Source organism: Prunus persica, chromosome G3, assembly GCF_000346465.2.
Source record: "Prunus persica cultivar Lovell chromosome G3, Prunus_persica_NCBIv2, whole genome shotgun sequence".
NCBI classification, from domain to species: Eukaryota; Viridiplantae; Streptophyta; class Magnoliopsida; order Rosales; family Rosaceae; genus Prunus; species Prunus persica.
Window position 1 is genome coordinate 16,665,007 of NC_034011.1, and position 26,939 is coordinate 16,691,945.

A 26,939-nucleotide genomic window follows, 5' to 3' on the forward strand; every position below is an offset into this window, starting at 1 on the left:
AATTTCATTAAGAATCTAATTAATTAAAGCATATCTTGCCCTAGGATTCGCGATTTCGGAGTATCCTGGACTCCGATCCATGATCCGTCGAATCTTATACAATTCTAGAAATACAAGATACAACATACGTGAGTTTGAGTTCGATCAAACGGTTCGAATATATCAAACCAGGAAATCACACAATAGGCGAAATCCGTTTGAGACTCAAACAGTAACCAAATTGAAATCCGAGCACACCTACGTGCTCGTGACAACTAGGGGATCGTACTGGGACACAAAGCCCCTCTGTTACAGTGCCCATGCGCCGCCACACGTGTCGGCAGCGTGTAGGTGTCCAAAGCAATAACGATTGCCGGAATATTTTCAAAATTAAGGGCCAAGCTTCCTACCCTAGGTTCATAACATCAATTGGAGCCACTTTTCTTCTTCGACCTACCCCGAAAAATGGTCGGAAGTGGCCAGAATTTCAATTAACAATCGGCCAAACTTAGGGTTAAAAATCGAGATACCAAAACTAGAAATTGATCAAATCCTACCCAACCATCCGATAGAGTACGAAAAATAGTCGAGAAACCATACCTCACACGTCCGGTTTGGTTTCCGGAGGAGAGAGAACAAGGCTGGCGAAAATCTGTCAAAACCGGCCCCACTCCAGGAGGTTTCTGGCGGCAGGCGTGACGGTGATGGCAAGGAAAGGGCTGGGGTTCGAAGGTGGTGGCGGCCCGGTCCTTCTTGCGTCAGATTTGTGGGTTGAGGTGGTTGGATGTGGTGGTTATGGAGGGAGGGAGTATCGAGAGGGGGAGGGGTCAAAGGAGAGAGAGGAACTGAGGGGTCTGTACTTGCGTTTTTTTTTTTAATAGAAAATTTTCACGAACTTGCGCGACGACGAAAGTAAACCGTCGCGCAAGGTAATAATTTCACCAAAAGTTTCACCAACTTGCGGGTAACAATATACTGGCATTGCACAAACCCTAAACCATGAACCATGAACCCTAAACCCTAAACCCTCGAAAATTATAACATTGCACAACATAGGATGCCTTGGCGTCATTCAAAGTTATGTTGCGTGACGTAGGATGACTTGGCATCGCTCAAAGTTAGGTTGAGCGATGAAACGGTGCGTCCCGCAAGATTTTGTGCGACGTATGATTCTCTGGCGTCGCGCAAAGTTTTTTATTTTTAAAGAATGATTATAAAAATTACTGATGAATCATATTAAAAATAATGCAAGTATTGTGAAATAATAGAAATAATTGATGATGAAAAGGCAACAATACAAAACATGGAAAACCAAATGAATATTCCATAAATTTCATTTCTGATTTGGACCCTTGTAAGTTAATGTTGTTTTGTGCTTTACCACTTGAACTTGTTCTTTTTTTCTTGTGAGGCCGAGGACATGGCAACGAAGATTTATCCTTTGATTTTCTTGGGCATGGTGGAAATTTGTCTAAGATTTCAAGAGAAGCATCATCACTAGAATCATCATCCTGCGAAGAGAAGTCATGGTTGAAGACTTGAAGTTCAAAAGCTTTGTGATGTGTTTCAAAGCTTTAAGTTGTGTTTTAAAGTTGAAGGAACAAATCTGTAGTTTCAGAATATATTTCTTTCATTGTCTTCCCAGTTCTCTCCCAGCTAGAAAAACTTGTGTTTCTGTTCTGTTTCTATGTGATTTGGTGGTGATCAATTTACTCGGATTTAAAGTGTAATTATTTGACCTGACCAACGAAAAAGAAGATAGTAATTAATTGCTCAATCACTCAATACAACCAACTCATTCGTCGCTGAAACTTTAAAGGATAAATTTCGTCGCACAAATGGTGAATTTGGTTGCGCAAAATTACAACTTTACGTGACGAGAACTATAGTTGTCTCGCAAAATTACAATTTCACGTAACTATAGTCGTCACGCAAAATTACAACTTTACATGACGAGAATGAAGTGGTTGAGCAAAATTACAACTTTATACGACGAGAATAAAGTCGTTGCTCAAAATTACCACTTTACGCGACAAGAATAAAGTCGTCAGGAAAAATTACAACTTTACGCGACGAGAGTAAAGTCGTCGCGCAAGTATTTGGAGCCAAATAAATATTAAGGTTTGTTTCTCATTTTCATATATTTTTTCTTTTATTTTGCTAGGGGAATGTTAAGGTTTGTTTCTCATTTTCATTTTTTGAAAATGTTCTCTAAAAATTTTTTAAAAAATATTACCAAATGGATTTGGATATATTTATTTAACAACGTTTTATAGCTCAATTTATTTTCATTTCTCATTTTCTTTTATAGCTCAATTTATTTAACAATGTTTCATTTCTCCACATATATAAGGTTTGAATATAACTACATATATTCAAACAAGCATATTTGCCAAAATCTTTACACTAACATAATTAAATTACAAAAAATTTCTTTTACTATGTTTCACATGGCAAGTTGCAAATAAATTGCATTATTCATCATTTGAATTATAATAACTTTCGTTATCGTCGCTATCATCACTTTCGGTCTCCCAATCCTCCTTCTCTAGAACTGCAACATCTTATCGCGGAAGATCATCGAGGTCAATTGTAATTGACTAAATCGGTATTTCGATTGAAGACACTCCTTATATATGAAACGGTTATTGTATAATATTTGTATCTCGAAGTGTTTCCGCATAATTTTCCATTGAAGATTCTAAACGCTAGTCAGCGATGTTGTTGACATCGTTGTCAGTTGGGAGTTCTGGTATAGCATACACGTTCCTGTGATCCATCTTTTGAACAACTTTCCAACTGCTGCCGGCTTTTGGGTCATCTAGATACACAATCTGTGTTGTCATGTTTGCCAAAATGTAAGGGTCATCATTATACCAAGTTATGTTAATGTTCACAGATAGTAAGCCATTGTCAATTTTAACAGGTCCCTGTCTATTTGGGTTTGTATCAAACCATCGACACTTAAACATGATCACTTGGTATCGGTCTTTGTAAAGCAATTGCACGACAGTTGTGAGTTTGCCATAGAAATCAATGTCCGTACTTTAGCCTCCACTTGGGACATGGACACCGTTGTTTTGCATAAATAACTTGTCATCTCGTGCAGTCCCCAAAAACTTGACGCTATTAACATGGCAACCTGAGAACAATTCAGCACGAATCGTGCCGAACACCAAGTTATATAACTCTTCGCTGTAAGTGGGGGAATTCGATGATTTCAACTTATTCATCTAATATTATACAAAAACATTCACATATTAGTTTGAGAAAATTAAATACTACAATATATATGTCAAATACATAACACTTATAACTTACATATTCCAAAAATCATTGTGGAAACAATTCACGGTGTTTCTTGACATACAAATGGGATGAATGTTCTCGCTTCATCATCTCTTCATACTCGTATAAGTATGCCATTATCTCATCACAATTGTTCAGTACGAACCAATGCGCTACCTCCATGTTATTTCTGGAAAACGACTCTCCTCATACAGGATCTCCAAAGGGTCGTGCGCTTTCGGTAAAAACAGAAAGTTTCTCATTTCTCACACCTCTGTCATTATTGCACTGAGGATGATTGAAAGCCGTCTCCACATCTTTTAAATACATTCCACATAAAGTAAGCGACTTATATTGAACCCAAGCTTCTATAATTGATCCTTCGGGCTTCGCTATGATGCGTACATTTTTTTTCAGCTCTCTGAGAAGCCTGCCAAAATTAAACGATATGATACAAATTAGCAAGCGTGGGATAAGGATGCATAAACAATTGATGAGAATTATATACCTTTCTATTGGATACATCCAGTGATAGTTGACAGGACCAGCAAGTAATTTCTCTTCTCACAAATGAACCATCACGCGGATCATATTTGGTAAGAAAGCTGGATGGAATATCATCTCAAACTTGCATACGACTTGGATAATGTCATGGTGCAACTGATTAATGTCTGTCTTTCGCAACGTTTTTTCCGTCAGTTGGGAAAAAAATCTGGACAACAATATAATTGGTTTCACTACATCTTTCGGTAATAGGTGTCGAATACCCACAGGAAGTAGGCGTTGTATAAATGCATGGCAGTCATGGCTCGTTAGTCAAACAAATTTACCCCCGTCAACATTTACGCAACGTGCGATATTAGAAGCATACCCATCAGGAAACTTTACAGACAATACAAACTTTAGAAAATCTTTTTTGTCATTCGGTTTCATGGAAAAAAAAATGCAAGATCCCTTCTAGGTTTATCACTGTCCTTGTTCATCCAGAAACCCCTTTGTATGCCCATTCTTTTCAAATCAAGATGAGCTTTGGTCATGTCCTTTGTCTTGCCCTTGATATCTACAGTCGTGCCCATCAATGTGTCAAAGACATTTTTCTCAACATGCATAACATCAAGATTGTGCTTGAGGCTCAAAAAACATAGGCTTGTGCGTCCAGTTCAAATGTGTAGAAGGTCTGGTCCGACTAACTGTTTTTCCAAACGGAGCAAAATCCAAACGGTTAAGTTGTTCCAAGATCTCATCACCGGACCATTCTCTAGGTCTGAGGCGACGCTCTGTGTTCCCGTCGAACTCTTTATCATTTTCCCGCTACTCGTGGTCCCATGGCAACCATCTCCGATGACCAAGGTAACAAAATTTTTCAGCGTGCCAACCAGAAGTTATATCTTCCTTGCATACAAGGCATGCCATATAATCCTTTGTGCTCAACCCAGAAACCGTTGCATATGAGGGAAAATTATTCACAATCCACATAACTGCTGCTCCCAAAGTGAACATCTTCCAGTGAATTTATCGTACGTGCACACACTGTTTGTCTATAAATCCTTGAGCTCATCAACCAATGGCCTTAAGTAAACATCGATTGACTTGCCAGGATCCTTAGTTATCAAAACAAACATCATCATGTATTCTTTTTTCATGCATTTCTATGACGGTAAATTATATGGGAATACAAAAATTGGGCAAGTGCTATGGTGTTGGTTTAGAACTCCGTACGGATTGAATCTATTAGTGGCAAGTCTCAATCTAACATTTTGGGGATCAGCAACAAACTTAGGGAATGTTCCATCGAACTCTTTCCATGCCTCCCCATCTGTAGGATGCCGCATCACATCGTCGTCTATCCGTTTTTCCTTATCCTATCTCATGTCTGTAGCAGCATGTATCATCATATACAATTGCTGCAACCTACGTTTCAGGGGTAGATAACACATGAATTTTTGTGAGATCTTAGTCATTCTATTCTGAAATGTCATTTTGAACCTCGACTCATTGCATATAGGGCATGTATCAAATGTTTCATACTCTTTGTAGAATTACATGCAGTTGTTTTTGCAAGTGTGAATTTTTTTCATAACCCACTCCAAGACTATTCAACACCTTTTGCACGTGTCTATAGTCTTTCGGCAAACAATTGTCCATTAGAAGTATTCTCTTGAAAACCCCCAAAAAGTAACCGAAACACAAGTTCGACATATGGTACTTTATTTTTTCATGCATTAGCTCCACAATGGCTGTGAGAACGGAAAAGCTCTCATACCCCGGGTATAACTCTTGGTTGGCATTTTTAAACAGTTTTTCATATTGTTCGAACTCTGCACTGTCCATTGGTGTAGGCACGTCATCTTCCCCTTCTTGATTAATGTTGGTTGATGCAAATGGAAAAGCATCATTTATAATATTCATGACTTGTTTATTAGAATCCACAATAGGTTCAACATTGTTCACTATTGTGGCCCTTGAAGACAAAGCATTGTCTAATTGTTCCCCGTGATGGTTCCAAGTGCTATATGTCTCAATCATTCCATTCCTTACTAAATGAAATCGAACATTTTCAATTGTCTCCCACAACATGCTGTTACAACTCCTACAAGGACACTGGATTCTAGTTGCACCCGGGTTGCATGTACGTGCAAAGTCAATAAAATCATCGATTCCATCCAAGTATTCGTCTGCGTATCCATTCGAATTCTATATCCACCTCATGCTCCTAAATCCTGGAACCACAGTCACAGCACAACAATCACAACAACGTCTTACTAAATCTTAATGTCACCTTATGCCTCCGGTAAGGGCCCTATCCCATTCGGGAATGTATAGTCATGTCACGTAATTTACGGCTACGTAAGATTAGATTTTGACGAGGATGAATTTCGGCAGCATCTCGATACAGTTCTTGAGGTGTACCGTACATATAAAATACCTATGTACCACTCGAAGAACGTACAAAGATGACATCGAAAACTCCACAACCGATACCTAATCCTGTAGCTGTAAATTACGTGACGTGACTATGCATTCCCAAACTATCCAAATAATGGGACAATTCAAGAATTAATTGGACCGCAGTCATGCTTTCGCATCCATGCACGAAATCCAACTAATGTCGAACGGGAAACTAAGTTTTACTAAAAAAAAAAAAAGAGTACGAAGTTAATTTCAATTAACTTCATATATCACAACACATTATGCTACGTCACGCACAATTTAACAATATAATATAAATATAATTTCACAAAAAAAATATAAACATAACAAACTAAGTATAACATAATGTAATTAATTTTATATTTTTGAAATATAAAACGAATAAAGTACCTTCTCAATCATTCTCCACCAATTACACATAATATCCCTAAAGAGAACGAAATTAATAGCGTTAGTATGAAATTACATTAATACTTTTAAACTAACGACAAAGGCAGAGGCAGAGGCAGAGCTTTTTTTTTTTTGCATTCTGCCTCTGCAATGGTTGAATCCAGATTATATAATGAAGGATTTTGCGCGACGAAAAGGAATTTCTCGCGCAAAAAAAAACATTTCGTCGCACAAAAACTCATTTTCATCGCACAAGTGGTCTATTTTGTCGCCCAAAATATAATTTTCGTCGCGCAGGTACGTGTTGACATCCAAATTTTACATGACGAGAAATCATTTTCGTCGCTCCAAATTTCGTCTCGCAAATGCTCATTCTTGTCGGGCAAAAGACCATTGTCGTCGCGCATGAATGTGCTGGCGTCAAACTTTACGCGACGATAGTTTTTTTCCTCGTGCAAATATTTGGCTCCAAATAAACTAATCCCACGTTTTTCTTACACGACGATAACGCGTGTTGTCGCGCTAAGTATTCTTTTGCGACGACAGCTGTCGTCGCGCAAGTGTAGAGCCAAATAAAATAACCTGCGGTTTTTCCGGCTAACTTTACCCTACGATAACGGGTATGGTCGCGCTAGGTGTTCTTTCGCAATGATATGTGTCATCGCGAAAGTGTTTGGCACCAAATAAAATAAATCAACGTTTTTCTTCCTAACTTTGAGTGACGATAACATCTATGGTCGCGCTAAGTGGTCTTTCGCGACAAGCTTTTTGGTCGCGCAAGTTTAAAAATATAAAATTATTGTCTGCACTAGTTTGTTCTGCGAATTAGTTTTTACGTTGCGCAAGTGTTTCTTGTGTGACGAATTTCTCCTCGTCGCGCAAATAGTAAAATGTAGTAGTGACTCCTTGGACATGCGGCGCCCAGTAGAAAACCAAAGGTTTTTCTTTTTGCCCCAATCAAGCTGGGGTTGTTAGAGGCTGATTTACAGTGTTGGGACTGCTGAGAATATTTGTCCTTAATTGTGTTGAAAAGGTAAGGGACATAGTATAAGGAGTTGGGCTATTACCTCTCATTGTCAATTAGTTTTAGGGTGAAACCTCAAATTAACTTCCTTCATGGTATCATAACAGGAACGATAATGAACCCCTTTTTTGTCAATAAATTTTATGAGTGTAATTCGACATTATACTAATTTTCATATGTCATGACAACTTTAGATTAAACTAACTAAGTAGGTAGAAGAGCGACGCCTATTTGTCTTGTTAAAGTAATCTTAAGTTAATATATACCCAGTCGACATTATCTTTTGTGACCCGATTGTATTCCAATCTAAAGCAAAAGGTGGCTGCTTGTACCAAAGTTTGCACTTTTTGGCCAAATTCTTTATTCTAGCTAAAATACATGGTTTAGAGGCCAAATCATGAAATATACAGTTTTGCCCAATGTTATACAGAGGTTGGAGACCATTTCTAGTAAGGAAAATTGGTGTGAGACGTGTGTGACAAGGGCATCATGGTGTGCATGCAAATTTTATATATATTTTTTTTTTGTAAGAAAGAATATTAAAATAAAGGAAATATGAGGATTCTGAAGGAAGCACGTGAAGTGTAACACAAAGGAGAAGGTGAAGTAGAGAAAGGCAAGTGGATGATAAAAGAATGATTAAACAAGGGAAAAGAAGGAAAGACATGGAAATAAGAAAATATATGATGTGACAATTTGGCCAATTTATGGCCAAAACATTCTATACCTTTACAACTTTTTGACTAAATTCAGTAACAATCATGACTATTTTATCTAAAAACAAGTGGACAGGTACTATTTGATGTGCACGTGGCAGAATAGTCAAGAGGGTTGTGGAAACTAACAATAAATCGCAGTTCCTGGGCTCAATGGTCTTTTATCTATCCCGATCAATTTCAAAGCAACGACTGAGAGTCATTTAAGGATATTAATTGACAAAGAGCCAAAAGTAATCAAATATTTGGTTGTTAATTTTTATCAACTTTTGGCATTGAGGAGTAATCCAAGCTAGAAGAGGTTTTCTTCATCACCACTTATCCATTAGTGGTGAGTGGAGAACGCTTTCTAATTGTTATTCTTCAAATATCTAATGACCATCATTATGTCTCTCGGAAAATTCTACAGTGCGCCTGACGGTGTCCATATCTCCCTACCTATTGCAATTTGAGTAAAAAGTAAGACCAGATAAAAGGTGGGAGACCATCTGCAAATATTGACTAAGTGTGTAAGAATGAAAAGCTGGTGAAGAAGAGTTAACCAATGATTACAAGAAACAAATATTATTTCATCAAAGTGACGAAGCAATGTTTGTACAATTGCTTTTGCTTGAGCAAGAATAAGTTTTCTATGTCCAAAAAGCCAGAGCTAACTGGCTTTAGCTTGGTGACAAGAGCACTAAATATTTTCACACTCAAGCTCTAATTAGAAGGAAACGTAATCAAATCACTAGAATTAGGGATCCTGATGGGTTGTGGGTCGAGGGTGATTTTCTCCATCATACTTTTATTAAAGTTTTCAAGCTTAGATTCACTGCTGATCAGGCTCCTAATCCTCTTTTAATGACTGATTTTCTCCAAGTTATCGAGCCTTGTGTCACCAGCCAAGATAACGTGAACCTTTTGACTCCTGTTTCAGATTTTGAGCTGGAGTGTGCGGTTAAGGGTATAGGGCCTCTTAAAGCCCCTGGCCCAGATGGCTTGCAAGTAGTTTTCTACCAAAAATGTTGGGAGAATACTAAGAATACGATTAAAGACTTAGTCAATGATTTCCTTATCAATAATGTTTCTCTGTAGGATGTTAATCATACCAACGTAGCCCTAATTCCTAAAGTAGATTCCTTGAGACTGTTAACCATTATAGGCCCATTAGTTTATGCAATGTTTCTTATAAAATTATCACTAAAATTCTAGTTAATCGTCTTAGATCCTTGCTTTCAAAGTGTATTTCGAAAAAGCACGGAGCTTTTGCTCCTGATAGATCTATTTTTGACAACATTCTCATTGGTCATGAATTATTCCATGATTTTAAAAGGAAGAAAGGTAATCGGGGAGCTGTGGGTATCAAACTTGACCTTGAAAAGGCCTATGACCTTCTTGACTGGAGGTTCATTAGAGGCTGTCTAGCTCAATTTGGTTTAAGTACTGATTGGTGTGATCGAATCATGAACTCTGTTTCTAGTACTTCCTTCTCCTTACTTATTAATGGTTCTCCCTTTGGCCACTTCAGTGCTTCCACGGGAATTCGGCAAGGAGATCCTTTACTCCTTATATTTTTATCCTGTGCATGGAGCCTTTTATTAGGCACTTCAATATTTATGCTAAGAATCCTAAGTTTAATGTGGGTTTGCTCTCTTCCCTAGGAGGTGATCGATGCTAAAATATGAATATGGTTTGAATATCTTAGGTTGTTCTTTATTCTTCTCCATAAGGAGGTATATATAGGAGTTTACATATGAAGGTTTTACAAGGAATCAGATATAGTAAAGAATTAGGAAAGTATCTCCTAATTGTACAATGATTTATCACATATATAAAAAATAGGAAAGTAAATCCTTTAATTAATCAAGGAAGTAAATCTCCTTGATTAATTAGGAGACTCACGTCAACAATCGAATCTCTAACCTAGTTTTCGCTGATGATTGTCTTATTTTTGCCAAGGCAACTACCGTGGTTGTCAAAAATATCAATGCTATATTAGGTAGTTTTTCTAAAGTCTCTAGTCAGAAAATTAACTTGCATAAATCCACTGTTTATTTTTTTAGAAATGTTCACTCACAAGTCAGAGCTGCTCTTAGTAATCTTATGCATATTCAACATAAGGCCACTTTAGGTCGCTACCTTGGCATCCACAATATTATATTTTGGAAAGATCCAGCTAATGCCAAACTGATGATGGAAAGAATCCCCTTGTGATGTTCAAGCGAAAACATATATCTAACATGCAATCTGTCTGTGATGTTCAAATCAAATATAAATATGGAAGACTCATTAAGCTTTGTGAAAACCCTTTGAAAAACCATGCAACCCTTAAGAGCGTGATGTTCGCCTTAAGTGAACTTACAACTACTAATCACAAGAAGCCCTCCTCAATTTCAGGGTGATGTTCCAACAGAAATTGCATCAAATTACTTGTCTAAATATCATAATGGTGATCAGTCATTAACTTAGATAGATAGTTTTAAACGCAATGATTAATAATTCAAAGCAAACATGCATCCATTCATAAGCAAATTAATAAAATTACATATTCATGCTTAGGCTTATGGCCTCGCCCTAGCAATTTGAATTAGTTATGCATACTCATAATTAAAATAAAAGAAAATATCATTCAAATGAATAGGAATAAAAACACCTTGAAGTAGAAACTCTTCAACAACCCTAGCCAAAGTCTCTGTCTTCCCCAGAATTGCATAAAAGAAAAGTCCGCAAAATTGTTGCAAGAAAGAACTTGAACACCTCCTAAAACCTAGCTATCCAATCCCCACCAGGAAACTAAGTTAAAATAAAATAATACTAGGATATAAAATCCAAATTGGATTAGGAGAATCTGCCCACAATATTCCCAGCCACGTTTTGGCCTCAAATCTCCTCCAAATCCAGCCCAAGATAGCTTGTTTTAAAGATAAAAATATTCTGAACACTTCTCCAGAAGGCCACCAACCCATCCGAGGTCATTTTGGGCTCCAAAAACGCAATAAAAACCCAAAACGTCACTATTCCAACACAGCGCACTGCTCCTTTATTTTATTGCCAGAAAATAACTGCTTGGTAGAAAACTCTGAAATTTTGATATGATCAAGCTAAGTGACTCACGAACGTCCTCCAACTGGAATTACTCCAAAAAGTTTCCATTTATTTATGCTTGGCTCCAGAGGAAGTCGAAAGCCCTATATTGGAAATATAATTCGAAGTATCAAATTTCTTCCAAAATATTAACCAAAATATACTAAGAATAGGGTTAAATATAAAATTTAAAATCGACTCATCAGTACAGATGAGGAGAAATGAAATGAGGACACATAAGTCAATGGTTGATAATCAAATGTCAAAGTCAACGGTCAAAAGTCAACATGTTGACTATAGCAATTGAGCAAAGTCAAATAGTAGATTTTCTATTTAAACTCCGCACTTCTCTTTGTTCACCCAAATACTTAAATCATTAAGCTGTAAGTTTTATTATTGTGTAAAAAGACAAAAAAGGTCATCCAACTTAATACTGAACCCTAGTACATCTATACACACACACCACACATTCTCTTTGCACCTTCTTGTCTACAATGCAAATAAATATCTCCTCATTTAATTTCTAATTTAGAAATCTTTATTTGGCCTAGGATCTCTTTCCATTGACAGTAAACGATATACTGTAATAGTTAGCGAGTCTGTCTGTCTTGCAGCAAGCACATAGACCTTCATTTTCTTCTCAAAAAATAGGGGTCTTCTTCATCTTTTCCCCCACTATTCAGTTTAGATAGATGGTTTTTTCTATAGTTTGTAGTAGGAAGATGGTGGGGTGTAAATAGAAAAACTCTTTTTTTTTTCTTTTTTTTTTTTCAACTTGGGGTGTATTTAAGGGTAGTTTGGGAAGATAGTGAGGTTTTCTTAGAAATTGTGAAAATTTAAATTAGAAGTTGGGGTGAACTTAGAACATGGGGTGAACAAAGAGAAGTGTGAGGTTTAAATAGAAAATCTCAATAGTTCGACCGGGTTAATTAAGTAAGACTATAATTATAATTTAATAGTTAAATTATGATTAAAAGATTAATTATGGAATTAATATTGACATTTAGAAATATTGAATTGTTCTTTTAAATATGATTTAAAAGGAAAGGGACAAAATAGCCCAAAAGGTTATTGGGCTCAAGGGATAAGTGTCATAAGATGACATGACCCATGGACCAAATGGAGCCCCAAATACCCACCCAATTATCTTTTATGTTGTCCTATATAAGCTAAGTGTTGGAGAAAACCTAGTTAGAGTTTTTAGTTTTCCTTCTTTGGTTGATGAGTGATCATCTTTGCATCTCATCTTCCATAAACCAAAAATTGGTCTAATCAAGAAGTAGACTAGCATCCATACTTTTTGATAGCCTTCTCTTCATCTCTAGGAGCATTTGGTGTGGTGAGGTAGATGACTCCAATCTTGGAGCCTTAAGGTGAAGGAGTCAAAATCAAGAGAAACAAAGGGCCTTTCCAACAAAGGTGTTCATTCTTAAGAAATCAAGAAAATGTCAAGGGTAAAAGATCTATTTGTTTTTTCCTTTTTCTATTTGTGTTCAAAGAGACTAGGCTAAGATACTTTCTTTAAAATGAAAAAGGTTTAGCTCAACTAGTATAAACAAAATGAATCCGCCATTTATAATATTTTCATTGTATAGGTTGTGGCTAAAGTTTATTTCCTAAGCATTAGATGCATGTTTCCTTCATATTAATCCTAAGTGCCCTCTTTGTAATACTCACTTGGAGACTATTAACCATTTATTTTTTGAATGCCAATTTGCTGTTAATATTTGGAGGTGTACTTCAATTATCCCAACGACTTCACATCAGAATTTTGATGGTATCAAGTGGCTAATTTTGCTCCCTCATAGGAAGGACAAAGATGGCCCAAATATTCTTTCGAAAGATCTCCTTCTCTGCTGGCAATTTTGGGAGGCTCGAGAACAACTGTGTTTTTAAAGACATTGCCCCTCATCCGATTAGAGCTCTTAATGTTGCTGGTCAAATTGGTCTAGACCATTGGAAAATTAACTCCATCTCTCCCCAAAAGCCCAAAGGTAAGCTCTATATCAAGTGGAAACCACCTCCCTCCGACTGGATAAAATTGAATTTTGACGGTTCAGTGTGCGACAATATGGCTGCCATTGGTTTTGTTATCCAGGACTGAGATGGCAATGTTAGGCTGGCAGGAGCTAAGAACTCGAGGCAGGTTTTGATTACTGTGGCAGAATGCTTGGCTCTTCATGATGGCCTGGCCCATGCTATTAGTGAGGGTTGGCATAAAGTTTTAGTTGAAGGAGATTCCTTGCTCATCATTGACTGCATCAACAACAAAATTTCAATTCCTTGGAGTATCCATCTCTTGGTTCAGGATATAAGGCTGCTGAGTTCGTTATGTGAAGAGATTTCTTTCTAGCATGTCTTTCATGAAGCAAACTTCACTGCCGATGCTTTAGCTACTTTAGGCCATGGTTTGAACCCTTCCTACCTTTGGGAGGGGGGCTGCCTTTAAGTTGCTCTACTCCTTTTTATTTTGATATGTTGGGGCCTACGTGCCCTCGTGGTTTCCAGTTGTAAGGTTTCTTTTCCAATAAAAAAAGAAATTTGCTTTTGCATGAGCCGAAAGTCACATGCAATCATCCTATCAATAGATAAACACTATTTGTTTATTGAAAGAACCAAGTGGATGACCAGCCAAAAAAGGGAGTATTTTTGCTCACCACTTTAACCTAATGTGTACCCTCACCACTCTTTTTATAACTTGATACTTGTGTACACTTGTAACCATAGTTAACTCTTTGATTTTAAATCTTTTAAGTTTTTGAAAATAAAATAAAAACAACTCTTTCTCATTCTCTCTCGCCCACCTCGTTCAACCTCAACCACGCACCTCACCAAAATAACAACCCACACCGACAAGACTCGATCAGGTTTTGTCGGCGATGCCATGACTAGATCCTTTAGAGAAGAACCATCGTGAGACCCGATTTGACCAAATTCAGAGCGTTGCTAAACCACTGGGGCTCCAACCTGGTCCCATTGGAGCCGAAGTTAGTAGGGGGTTGTTGCTGAGAGCGAAGAAGAAGAGCTTGAGCCTTGCGGGCTTAGCAAAAGTGCGGTAGAGCTGGTAGTACTCGATGATCATGTGGTCGAGGTTCTTGTCGTTGATGACGGAGATGAAGGCGTTGAGATCTTCGCCAGGGACCTGATACTTGAAGTAGACAACATCGTTCAAGGTGTCACAGAAGGAGGCGAGCTTGATGTTTCGATCTATGACGATGATTTTGGTGTCGCCGCTAATGTATGCGAGCTGGTGTTCGTGCATGTGAGGTTGGTTGGGGTGGGGGTAAGGTAGGTGTCGTCGGGAAGGGGGGAGAGAAGGAGAGAGAGTTTTTTTAAAATGTTATTTAATTATTTTTTTATTTTATCTTTTAATTTCAAATACTTAAAGGTTTAAAAATCAAAGAGTTAACTATGGTTCTAAGTATGAACAAGTGTCAAGTTATAAGAAGGTATAAGAAGGGTGGTGATCAAAAATGATGTCGCCAAGTGGAGGAAGCAAATAAGAATTAGAACACTATTATCGATAAGGATTGAACAGACAAGAAGTAGTATTATCTTTTGGTTTCTTTATTATAAAAGAATGTGGGTGTGCATCATCCAAGTGAAGAAATAATGATAGCTGACGCACCAAAATATCAAGAAAGCAGCATAGATACGATTGGAGTGCGATTCCTTGAAGATGGGAGGTGTCAGTTTTGGTTGCCTTCGAACCTATATAAATATAGAAGGCTCCCAACGAACAAAAAGGAACCTCAAACCAACCAAATCAAATACAACTACTCAGTCAAACTGATCAAGTTCAATGATTTAAACAAATCATTCAAGCCTTTGAATACAGAAGCAAAGCCAACAAAGGTGCCAAGGACCTCCAAAGCTATACTTGAGATTTTGCTAAGAATTATATAGCTCACGATCCCAACCACTTTTGGCTCCAACTTGAAGAAAGCTCTGCCAGCCAGTTAGTTGAAGGTACTGCCAGTCTAAAAGAACACTTTAGAAAAATACATAGTGCTACATGTAAGTTAGGAGTACGAGGGCCGTTCTTGAGTTTTTTAAGGCCCATGACGAAAGGTTAAGTTATGGCTCCTTTTAGACACAATAATTTCTCAACAAAAAAAATTGAAGAACTTTTACTGGCTAAGATTGGATGTAGACTCAATTAAGGCCAACAATTAATACACATTGGGAAAAAAAAAACATTTCATAACATTTTAAATATTTTTATTTTGTTTCTCCTCCCTTCTAACTCTGCATTCTCCTTTTGTTTTTAACTCACTATACATCATTTATCACTCTGAAGGCCACCCACTTGAAAACTATTCTTTTTAGGCTTAACTGCTACAGTGCCCCCTAAAACATTGGTCAATTCCCACTTAACCCCCTTAAATTTAAAGTGACCCACTATGCCCCCTTTACCAGGGTTTCGTGTGTTACTTAACCACTTTCCGTCAACACCATCCCAAGTTCCGTTAAAATGATGACATTGCAGGGGTGTATTGGTCAATTCAACTGAGCTGGAATTTTTCCCACCAATCTGAGGTTGTGACGTGTACTTGTGGACCCCACCTCTAACAATTGATGTAGCTAAAAAGATCGTTGGGCTTGCTGATGTGGATTTGTGGACCCCATCTCTAACAAAACAGCCACTATAATGTTTGAAAACTCAAAATTGAAAAGTGGAAATCAGCTTGGGAGGGAAAATTGAGATTTGTGGATTTTAGATCTAGGGTTTAAGCATACGATCGAGAGAGGGAGATCGCTGTGAGTTGGTTTCGAAATCTTGAAGGCAAGAAGAAGCAACGCTACTAGACGACGATGCTTGTTTGGCGAGAAGCAGGAGAAGCGCAACCTGTGTACTCAGGGGCAGAGCAAGAATTGTAAAAGGGGGGGGGGCTGAAGTAGAAAATACAAGTATATAAAACACCTAAATATTCAATACTTACATGTTTAGAGCTAAATATTTCTAATTGAGTCATGTCTAATTTGTTTTAGAGGAAATTTTAACTTAAATTCTAAATTATTTATTACAAATTCTATATATCATATTTAATATAATAAAGAAGTGATAAAAATATGGGGGGGCCAGGGCCACTCCAGGTCTAGGAGTGGCTCCGCCACTGTGTGTACCGTAAGTGATTCTTCTAAAAATGGACTGTTTTCTGAAAAGGAATCTTGTCTTGTTATGTGAAAAAGAATCCTGACCTGATAGTGATGCGCATTGTATACAAATGCATAGTCTTTAGGTCTTTTTGTATTATATGCTGTCGGGAGAGTGAGTTCTAATGTAGTATACCTTTCCTGATGTGATCCCCTTTTTGTTTTCTTGTAGTTGGTTTTGAATATGTTAATCGAACCATGTTTGTTGTCTTTCTTTTAATGACAAACCTTTTTTTGTTTGTGTGTAGAGGACAAAGAGTTGGTGACTTTTGAAGTGCATCATGGTTGTAGAATTGTGAAAAATAAACATAACAAATGGTGTTATACTGGAGGGTCTATAGGATATTTGGATTGGTATCTTGTAGAGTATATAGATATGTTAGAGATGTGGGAGCAAGTGAAACTGCTTGGGCACATGGGGAAATTATCACTTAAAGGAATAGTAAATGATGAGTTACTGGTGAGCTGTTAAGTTTGTGTGATAAGGTACCACTTTCTTATCAGAGAGTGATGCTAATTTATGTACAACACATTGAAGAGGACGGTGTTACAGTGAATGAGGATTGTGAAGAGGTGGGTGTGGCTTTGAATGAGGATAGTGAAGAGGAAGGTCTGGCATTGAATGAGGATAGTGAAGAGGAAGGTGTGGCTTTGAATGAGGATGGCCTGTTTCTGAGGATATTTGACCGCTAAACAATGATGAAAATAGAGCTTTTACTGAAGGCAGTAGGCCACTGAATAATGATAAAGAGGGGCATCCTTTTATTGAGGATCATGGGCCTGCTTGCGCAGTTCAAGACTGGGATTCAAGTGATGATGATGAGCCCCCTGAACAATGAGGGTAATAGGGCTAATATAGGTGAGACTGATGTGGAAGACAGGAATGAAGACAATGAAGAAGAAGGCAAGGAATATGACCCTAATTTTGTTGACAGTGCTTATGAGCAGAGTGAAAATGAATGTGAGTTGTTGAAAAAAATGAAGATGGAGAGTCAACTGATGTAGATAAAAGTGATGTTGAGAGCTTGGATAGTAGCTCAGATGATGAGGATGATGAGAACCAGAAGAAAAGGAAGAGAAAATTGCCTGAATTTAAAGAATTTAGGCCAGAAACAGACATGTGCAGCCTTGTGTTGGGTTTAAGATTTGCAACCACTGACCTATTTAGGAACTATTCAATTATAAATAGGAAGATGATTAAATTCAAATGCAATGATCGTGATAGGGTGAGGGCAGTGTGTGCAGGGAATTGCAAATGGGTTTGTTTTGCTTCAGCAATGAATGGTAGTGAATGGGTTCAAGTGAAGAAGTTGGTTGATGTGCATGATTGTGGGACAGTTGACCACACCTTTCATGCTAACTTAGTATGGTTAGCTCAGAGATATGCTACTCAACTGTCTAGACTGCATAATTGGGATATGGGAACTTTTAAGTAGCAAGTACAAGAAGATTTGTCTGTGATAGCTTCTAAATCCCAAATATATATAGCAAGGCAGAAGGCAACATCCATAACTGAGGGGACTTATGAAAAACAGTATGGGTTATTATGGGATTATGCAGCTGAACTAAAAAGGACAAATGTGGATAGCACAATCATTAATGTGAGCTAGAGGGTGAAAGGCCAAGGTTTCAGAGGATTTACATTTGCTTGGCTGCAGTAAAACAAGGGTTTTTGCAGGGATGTAGGCCAGTGATAGGATTTGATGCTTTTCATATCAAAGGTCATCACCCTGGACAATTGTTATATGATGTTGGTGTAGATCCTAACAATGGCATGTATCCTATTGCGTATGCAGTGGCTGAGGTGGAGAATTATGAAACATGGTCATGGTTTTGTGGAGAATTATGATGTGGGTGAGACTGATGTGGAAGACAGGAATGAAGACAGTGAAGAAGAAGACAAGGAAGATAACCTTGATTTTGTTGACAGTGCTTATGAGCAGAGTGAAAATGAATATGGAAACTTTTAAGTAGCAGGTACAAGAAGATTTATCTGTGATAGCTTCTAAATCCCAAATATATATGGCAAGGCATAAGGCAACATCCATAACTGAGGGGACTTATGAAAACCAGTATGAGTTATTATGAGATTATGCAGTTGAACTAAAAAGGAAAAATGTGGATAGCACAGTCATTATCAAATGTGAGTTGGAGGGTGAAAGGCCAAGGTTTCAGAGGATTTACATTTGCTTGGCTGCAGTTAAACAAGGGTTTTTGTAGGGATGTGGGCCAGTGATAGGATTTAATGCTTGTCATATCAAAGGTCATCACCTTGGACAATTGTTATCTGCTGTTGGTGTGGAGAATTATGAAACATGGTCATGGTTTTGTCAACTATTGGCAGAAGACCTTAGGATCGAAAACAGCACAGGATATGTCTTTATCACAGACAAGCAAAAATGCTTGATTGATGCAGTACATGATAATTTTCCAAATGTTGAGCACAGACACTGCCTCAAACACTTAGAAGCAAATTTTTTGCTTGGTGGTCATAGAGTATTGGTGTTGAAATTGCAAATGGAGAAAATTGCAAGGAGCACAACCATCCCATGGTGGGATGCTGAGATGAAAAATATGAGACAGTTGAGCCAAGCTGCATTTGATTGGGTGGCGGCCTTAGATCCATCACAATGGTGTAGAGCTCACTTTAAAACTCATTCCAAATGTGACATCCATTTGAATAATATGTGTGTGGCTTTTAATGGTGCCCTTGTAGAAGTTAGAGACAAACCCATTTTAACCATGCTAGAGAGGATTAAATACTATATTATGTTGTTGATGGCAACTAGAAGAGCATATTGTGAGAGATGGAAACATGACATTGGTCCAAGGATTTTTGGCATTTTGGAGAAAACGAAGAAAAAATCAGCTTGGTGCATTCCAAAGCTTACTGGGGTGAATTTATATGAGGTCAAAAACCATATTAGATATGCCATGCTAGATGATTTATTCTCTTATATTAGATATGTCATGCTAGATGATTTATTCTCTCATAGTTTGGTTGGAGATTTCAAGAAATCCCTACACCACCCCTTCCCAAAATATTCCCTTCATGATTGGCTTTGTTAAGCCGGTGAGTCACAGCTCGGAGCTCATACGAGTCATATAAAGTGCTACTGTTGTGCCTGGGGCTCAGCCTCCATCGAGGAAATATATATGTTTTTATATTTAAAGAGTATAGCCGTCTCTTTTAAATATATTCGAATATTTAAATAGCATAGCCACGTGCTCATACTGTTTAAATGTATTTTAATATTTAAAGTGTATAGCCGTGCAGCTATACTTTTTAAATATATTCAAAAATGCCCAAGAGAAAAATAATCAACTGGATCATGTATTTTCTGAAGAAATTTTACTATAGCTACTACCATTGTTGTTAATTAACTTTGAATGTTACTGTAATGTTAGATAAATTTGGGAACACTCCTTTGCTTAAGCCATTAAAAATGGGCAGGATCAAGTAGCTTCTTTACTTGTTAAGGCAGGGGCGTTGCTTACTATTGATAATGCTGGTGATTTTCTCTGTATTATGCTATCAAGGAGGAATTTGGACCCCCTGAAAAGGCTTTTAGCCACTGACATTAACCCAAATACGAAAAATTATGATCAGCGATCACCGCTTCATGTAGCTGCTTCAGAAGGCTTATATCCAATAGCAGAATTCCTTCTAGAAGCAGGAGCAAGTGTTCATCTTGCTTGTCAGATATCTGTTCTTTAAATTTCTTTAAGCTCCTAAATCCAATAGGATCCAATGAAGTTAGACTAAAGCAAAGGACTGCCTATTTAAAATATAAATAAATCCAACATGCATGTTTAACCTTTCTAATTAGTCTACTTCCTGATTGCAGATAGGGGAAGCACTCCACTTGATGAAGCCCGTATTAGTGGAAATAAGAAACTAATCAAACTGCTTGAAGTTGCTAGTGCTTCGCAGTTGTCAGAGTTCTTTGATCAATACATCAAGAAACTACCTAAGCATGTCTCTGATCAATGTGTATTATCGATAATATGTTTATTGATTAAATGATAAATGTTTATAGGAGATGGAACCAAAGTTCTGAGATGTTGATATATGTGTTGAGAATTTTGTTAGAATATGCATGGATTGAACTATTATTATTTATCTGGCTTGACAAATCTCCGTGTCAATTATTCTCACTGGTCTTGTAATAACCACGGACCCGAGAAATTCTTGGATCATGGAAGTAATGCATGAATGCATCAAGTAATCTAGATTGGAATACAAAAACGAAAGAAGCACAACTTTTATTCCCACAGATAGTCTTAGCTAGGTTCCATAAATTAATGCATGAGCAGCAGCTGCATGCAATATTATTGAAAGCCAAATCACAACATAAGGAAAACTTAAGAAAATGCCACTTTCGTAGGGAACGCGATTGCATTTAGCGTATGCAACAAGCCTTTTAAACCTATAGGTGAACCTGATAGGACGAGTGAAGTCTCGTGAGGGTTTCCAGCGACGCTACCCACAAACATCAAATTAACTTAACAGGATGATCATCCTGGAAGTTTTTCGACAGTGAAGGCAGGGGTACTGGTGGGTTTTTCATTTTCGGCAGCGAGGGCATCATCCTCGAAGTCGGTTCCAGATTTTGGCTCTGTAAGGTTTCCCAATCGCACGTGGACGAACTGGTATACGCCGTCGACGTACGGTGCCGGTTTTTGCAAAACAACAGGCTTGAAGAGTGTACATGACCACAGGTTTTTATTTGGCTGTTTCTCGTCAGCCTCGGCCACAATCCACGGACTGTCTTCGCTTGCCGTTCTCAGGTATTTGTCGCTGTAGGTGGATTTTATATGCACCAGACTGGGTTGGTTTACGTCCTTCTCCGCTTTGAACCTTGCGTATTTGCTGTGACTTTCCTCTCCGGAGCATTCGAGCCTATTTGGCAGCTCTGCGGTGGATTGGTCTTTGAAGACCACGTATTTCTGGTTCTTGGCTGATTTAAGAGCAAAAAACTTTGGTAAGTCTGCCATTTCTGATGATCTCTCTTTCTCTCTCTCTCGTTGCTTATTGCTTTTCCTAGCTACAACCTGCTGTGCTATTTATAATCAAGCAAACCCAAACCATGCATGCAGCTTTCACTTATTTTTCTTGCTGTACTGGCCCGCCATAACAGAGAAAATTAAATCCACAAAAATGGTTCTGTTAAACGAACAAATTAACTTAATACACCATCCTACCAAACAATTTATTGAATTACTAATTTACCCTAATATAAAATGAATTGTGAAACAAAAGTAATTTTAGTAAGTACACTCTACTCAATATATTGAACCCCAATCAAATTAGAATTTTAGAGTTTGATTCCAAACTGATTTGAGATAAAAATTCAAAGTTCTTGTCGGGTGTAAATTTTTTTTTCTTCTATCGCTTCCATAATTCCTGACATCAATGAAGAATCTTTGAGAGGAGAAAAGATTGAAGCAGCTGAACATAATCCCTTGCCAAAAAGCCATGGTTATTCATCAAACAGCGTGAAAGCAACTTAAATATATTATTTCATTTTGATCGGCAAGGCTGGCCAAGCTTTTATGAACTTTTGGAGGGAATTGTGGAAAGTCCACCACCTTGTGCACCATCAGATCAGTTCTCCCCCGAGTTTTGTTCTTCGTGTCTGCCTGTTAATAAGATATTTACATGCATACTTCACCTTATACATATCTAATTCACTGGCATGTGACTGTTTATATTTCCCATTACATTTGCAGCATACAGAAGAACCCTCAAGACAGATCATCATCTTTAGACCTTCTGGTTAGTACTTATGAATTTGGTTCAATGAGTGGGTGAATCCCTGACGGTTTAGATTTGATGAAGGGAAAAGGAGTTGACAGGAACATATTTGATGAAGACGACCAATTCATGTAAAATAGGGTGTACTTAGTATTATGGTGTATCATGGGTATTTTGGTAGTTAAGTAGGGTGTACTTAGTTAATTTTATATTTTAATTTAAATATTAGGGTGTACTTATATTATAGAGTGTTCTAAGTCAATTTTAGGATTCGTTGAACAACACCCCACAAAAAACCAAAGAAAAAACAAAAAAGCTAAAGCGTGCTTCGCATCTTCAAATAAAACAAAGATAAGCTTAGTATTATCTTCTTTGTTGTAATGTGAACTTGATTATGTAATTTCTACTACTTGTACTTATGGGCCATAGCCATTTATCAATTATAATTATGTCATTAATTAGGATTGAACAACAAAGTTGTTCAGATGTTTACATACACATCTTCATTATTTTACTGGGACACAGACACATCTTCATTATTTTACTGGGAAAACCATTTCTCTTAAGCAAAATCTGTCGATTTTACGTAGGTTTGACAGTTGCGGACGATTGTTTTTAATTTCGAACTTCTACAAACAAATAAATCAAGGAAAAAAAAAAAAGAAGAACAGAATATTAATTCATATATTTCAATTTCTTGTGTGAAGCTTTTAAATTCATTTCAACATAATATCAATAAGATTAAGTTCGATTTCCTTAAGCATCATCACTGATCTGATGGCATTAGATAAGTCTTTGAATTACCGAACGTGATTGATTGATTGGCAGGTATCCTTAATACAAGAATAAAGCTTGAAAGATAGATTCATCCACAGCTTGAAAGAACAAAGTTCGATTTCCTTGAAAGAATAAAGCTTGAAACATAGCTTCATCCGTAGCTTGAAAGATAGCTTCATACATAGCCTGAAAGAATAAAGTTCGATTTCCTTGAAAGAATAAAGCTTGAAAGATAGCTTCATCCACAACTTGAAAGAATAAAGTTCGATTTCCTTGAGCATCATCACAGATCTGCTGTAGTGCATGATGAGATTCTTTAAAAAATAGCTTCATCCACAGCTTGAAAGATAAGGAATAAAGCCTTCTTGTCCTTGTTCCAGTCTCCTTCAGCTCAGTGAGTTGTTGTTGAGTGACGAGGTGTAATATTAATAATTGACACAAATTAATGTGCTAATCATCCAATTATAAATATCCGCAAGTGTACGAATCTATTAGGGTATAGATTTGTAAGTATGGGGTTGATCCCACGAGGAACTGTCGGCCTACACAAAGTTATAATTTGAGAACGTAAAGAATACTTATTTAACACAACACAAAAGTAAGAACAAATTGGAAACTATGAATGAGTAAAGAAAAGTAAAAGAAATGAAACAGAACTAGAAACCCAAAATAAACACAACCAGGAATGTCTATCACCATTTTATCACCTCACCACGGTATCGCTTGTTTATCACATAATGGACAGTGGGTCGTTTTGAAGCAGACTGAGAATTCCCCTGTTTTCAACTTCAACCTCTGTTCAGTTTTTTACCTATAACTTTCCAACTGTTTATCCAAAGGTAACACCCCCGACCCAATTTAATTGTTTTATTCAATTTATCTATTTGTGAAATTACAAATTTGCCCTTAGGGGTAAGGACACTTTGGTCTCTTTTTGATCCTACAGGATTTTAGGGAATTGAGTGGCACTGTTGCGTAGGGCTCGCTCTTCTGATTTCGTAGACAGGCGGCACGCAAAATTCTGAGTTATAACGAACATGTAAAGGTCTAGAAACCAAAAGGACGAAATTTTAAATTTGTTACTGTAGCTATAGTGCCCCTACAGTGCTATAGTGTTGGCCTCTCTTATTTCTCTTATTCTCCCTCGCGATATAACCAGATTTTCTGGTTTTTGTCATCCCCTCCTGAGGCGAAAGTGGCGCCGCCACTTCCGTCGTTTTTTTTTCCGCCGCCGTCTTGTCCTGGTTGCCATCACAACCTTCACGAAAAAGGGTTAAGTTTTTCCAGTGGTGTTCTTGCATTTTCAGGCTATTTCGGCGATGGTTTTTGTCGAGTGAGGTATGAAACTTCATCTACTCTTCGTGCTCTATCCGTTTATGTAGGTATTGTAGATCAATTTTGAGGTTTTATAGTTCGTTCAATATACCCATTTTTTGTCGACGTTTTCGACTCCATCCCGGCTAGTTATGGCTAGTTTTTGGCCATGGTCCAAGAATAAAAATCACTCCCCTTGTTAGTATGAACGTATTGCTATAGGTATTGTAGGGTGTTATTGTTAATGTATGCATTTTGAGTTTTTTCTTTTGGCTTCCCTTGACAATTTTGTAATAGGATAATCATTGTAGTTTCCCAAGCTCTAAGTTTAGATTAAGAATTACTTCTCTAGGTGTTCTTATCTGCCTACATTTTGGTGGAAAACAATGCATTTGACAAAGGTAAATTCTGCATTACACTACATTGCATTCACTAATTTCTGAAGATTATGACTAGTCATCTTGCATTCGTATGACTAGTCATCATTCCTTCGTATGACTAGTCAACCTTTGTTTCAATTAGGATTTCCAGCTCACTGTTTCCAGCTGGGGCTTAACCATTTTTTTTAATCATTTTCTACGAATTTCTCAGCTGCCATGTGTTTATTCTAACCTAGGAATTTTTGGTAAAAGCCAAAGAATTTCTCATTTGGCAGCCGTCACTTTTGTAGGCAAGTTTTGGAAAGTTTCTCTGTAAACTTTCTCTTCTTCCTCAAGTGTAACCTTCATAATTTTCATCTTTGAGTTTTCCAAAATGTTTCTTTTTGAAAACTGCATTTGAAATATGAAAACCTCATCTTGCTAGATCAAGCACTCTCTCATATATATCTAGGTCAGATTCAAGTTTGATTTCTTCAAGAGTATGGTTTCTTGAAGAAATTGGTCATTCTCCTTTGAATCTAAATTTTGGTTTCTGTCTGAGTTGGAGCTTGCAAGCTGGTGCTATGGAATGAATGAGCTGGAGAAAGAGCTGTCATTGCCATGAAGAACTGAGCTTCAAGCTTTGCTAAGTTGGAGAAGAAGATTGCACAAATGAGGTACAGCTCATCTTCCTAAATAGATCTAGGTTTTTCTTGCGCTTGCTTGTGTTCCTTTGTAAGAATCTTTTTCTGCTTAGTGGATTGCCTGGTCGGTTGATGACCCCCAGTTTTTCCCAATGGTGGGTTTCTGGGTGAACAATTTCTAATTGCATCTTTGTAATTTTTCTGGGTTTGTGTTCTTGGTGGTTGACTAGTCATCGTATGAAATGTGGTTGACTAGTCATCGTATGAATTCTAGGTTTGTGTTCTTAGTGGTTGACTAGTCATTGTATGAATCCTGGGTTTGTGTCCTTATAGTTGACTAGTCATCATTATCTGTTGTTTGGTGTTTACTTGATTATGATGATTTCACACATTTTCACCATAGTTGTTGCTAGCACAGGGGATGCCTAGATTGACGGGTCCTTCTGAGTGCCTAGGTTGTCAATAGTAATCTTCTAGGGTTACAGGTACATTGTGGCACGCTCTGTGTGTATTCTTGATTGTGGTTGTTCATGCCTAGTAGTTGACTAGTCATAAGTGTACTTGGTCAAGGTCTAAAGTGTTGAAGATTGTTGCGTTTTGTTTAAGTGTCGTAAAAGTTAGCCCTCGTGACCTAAGTACCAATTTCAGTTTTGAGAATTTTTCGTCTCCGGAATTTTCTCATGACACCCACGTGCTGCCAACGGTGGGTGGCAGGGTCTGGTCCACTGTGTGGCGGCCCATTATGTTCTAAAATGTTCTCCTTGTCATCTTGAGCACGACGGTATGCTTGGATTTGAAATTGGTTATCGTTTGACAGTCGAACGGATGTTACACCTAATATGCGATATCCGGGTTCGATAGGTTCAGACCTTTCGATCAGTCTCAATTTCAAATATGTCGTTCTCTATACCTCTGGAATCGTGCAGGAACTTGTGGATCTAGAGTTGGAGTCCCGAATACTCCGAATCAATGATTCTAAGGTTAGGCGAAGCGATCGCCGTTTGATCTTGCAATTGGCTCCTATCTGACCACTCGATCAAGACCAAACTTACATAACTTTTTTAGTGGACGTTGTTGAATGCGTAAGATTTTTTCTTGGATTGGAAATCAGAGATCATGGGCCCTGCGGGCCTAATTGACCAATATGGGGGGTTTGACCGTACAGTTGATCTGGGGTCTTTTGAGACCATCTTAACCTTTGGAAAACACTAAAATGGCCCTAGGACTTTTCTTAAAGGATGTGTTTACACTTTTGAGTCCTGGGAACCAGAGTTCTGATCTTTAAAGTTCGGAGTTGGGTTCGATTAACAAGTTAAGCCTAGTATTCTATCGGTATGTTTTCAAGCGCAACGAATTGCTCCGGACGAAATCGAGGAGACTTAATTGTGCTTTGGACCGTGTGTCAGTGGACATTTGTTTGGTCATGCTGAAATATAACTAAGTTACCTTCATAACTGGTGATGTGATATTTGCATAATTATTATCATAAAAAGTATTTTTATTTTCTTGACTGGTGATGTGCATTGATAATTAGTT

General features: G+C 37.6%; 1 protein-coding gene across 1 annotated transcript; it reads right to left on the reverse strand.

The window, feature by feature from the left end:
* On the reverse strand, positions 21,070-21,549 carry LOC18783155. Its single transcript, XM_007215026.2, has one exon. The coding sequence runs from the start codon at positions 21,547-21,549 to the stop codon at positions 21,070-21,072; it is 480 nt and encodes a 159-aa protein (XP_007215088.1).

What these genes read in the sequence shown, in the direction of transcription:
- LOC18783155 (XM_007215026.2), bottom strand. Translation starts at nt 21,549, where the DNA reads ATGGCAGACTTACCAAAGTTTTTTGCTCTTAAATCAGCCAAGAACCAG.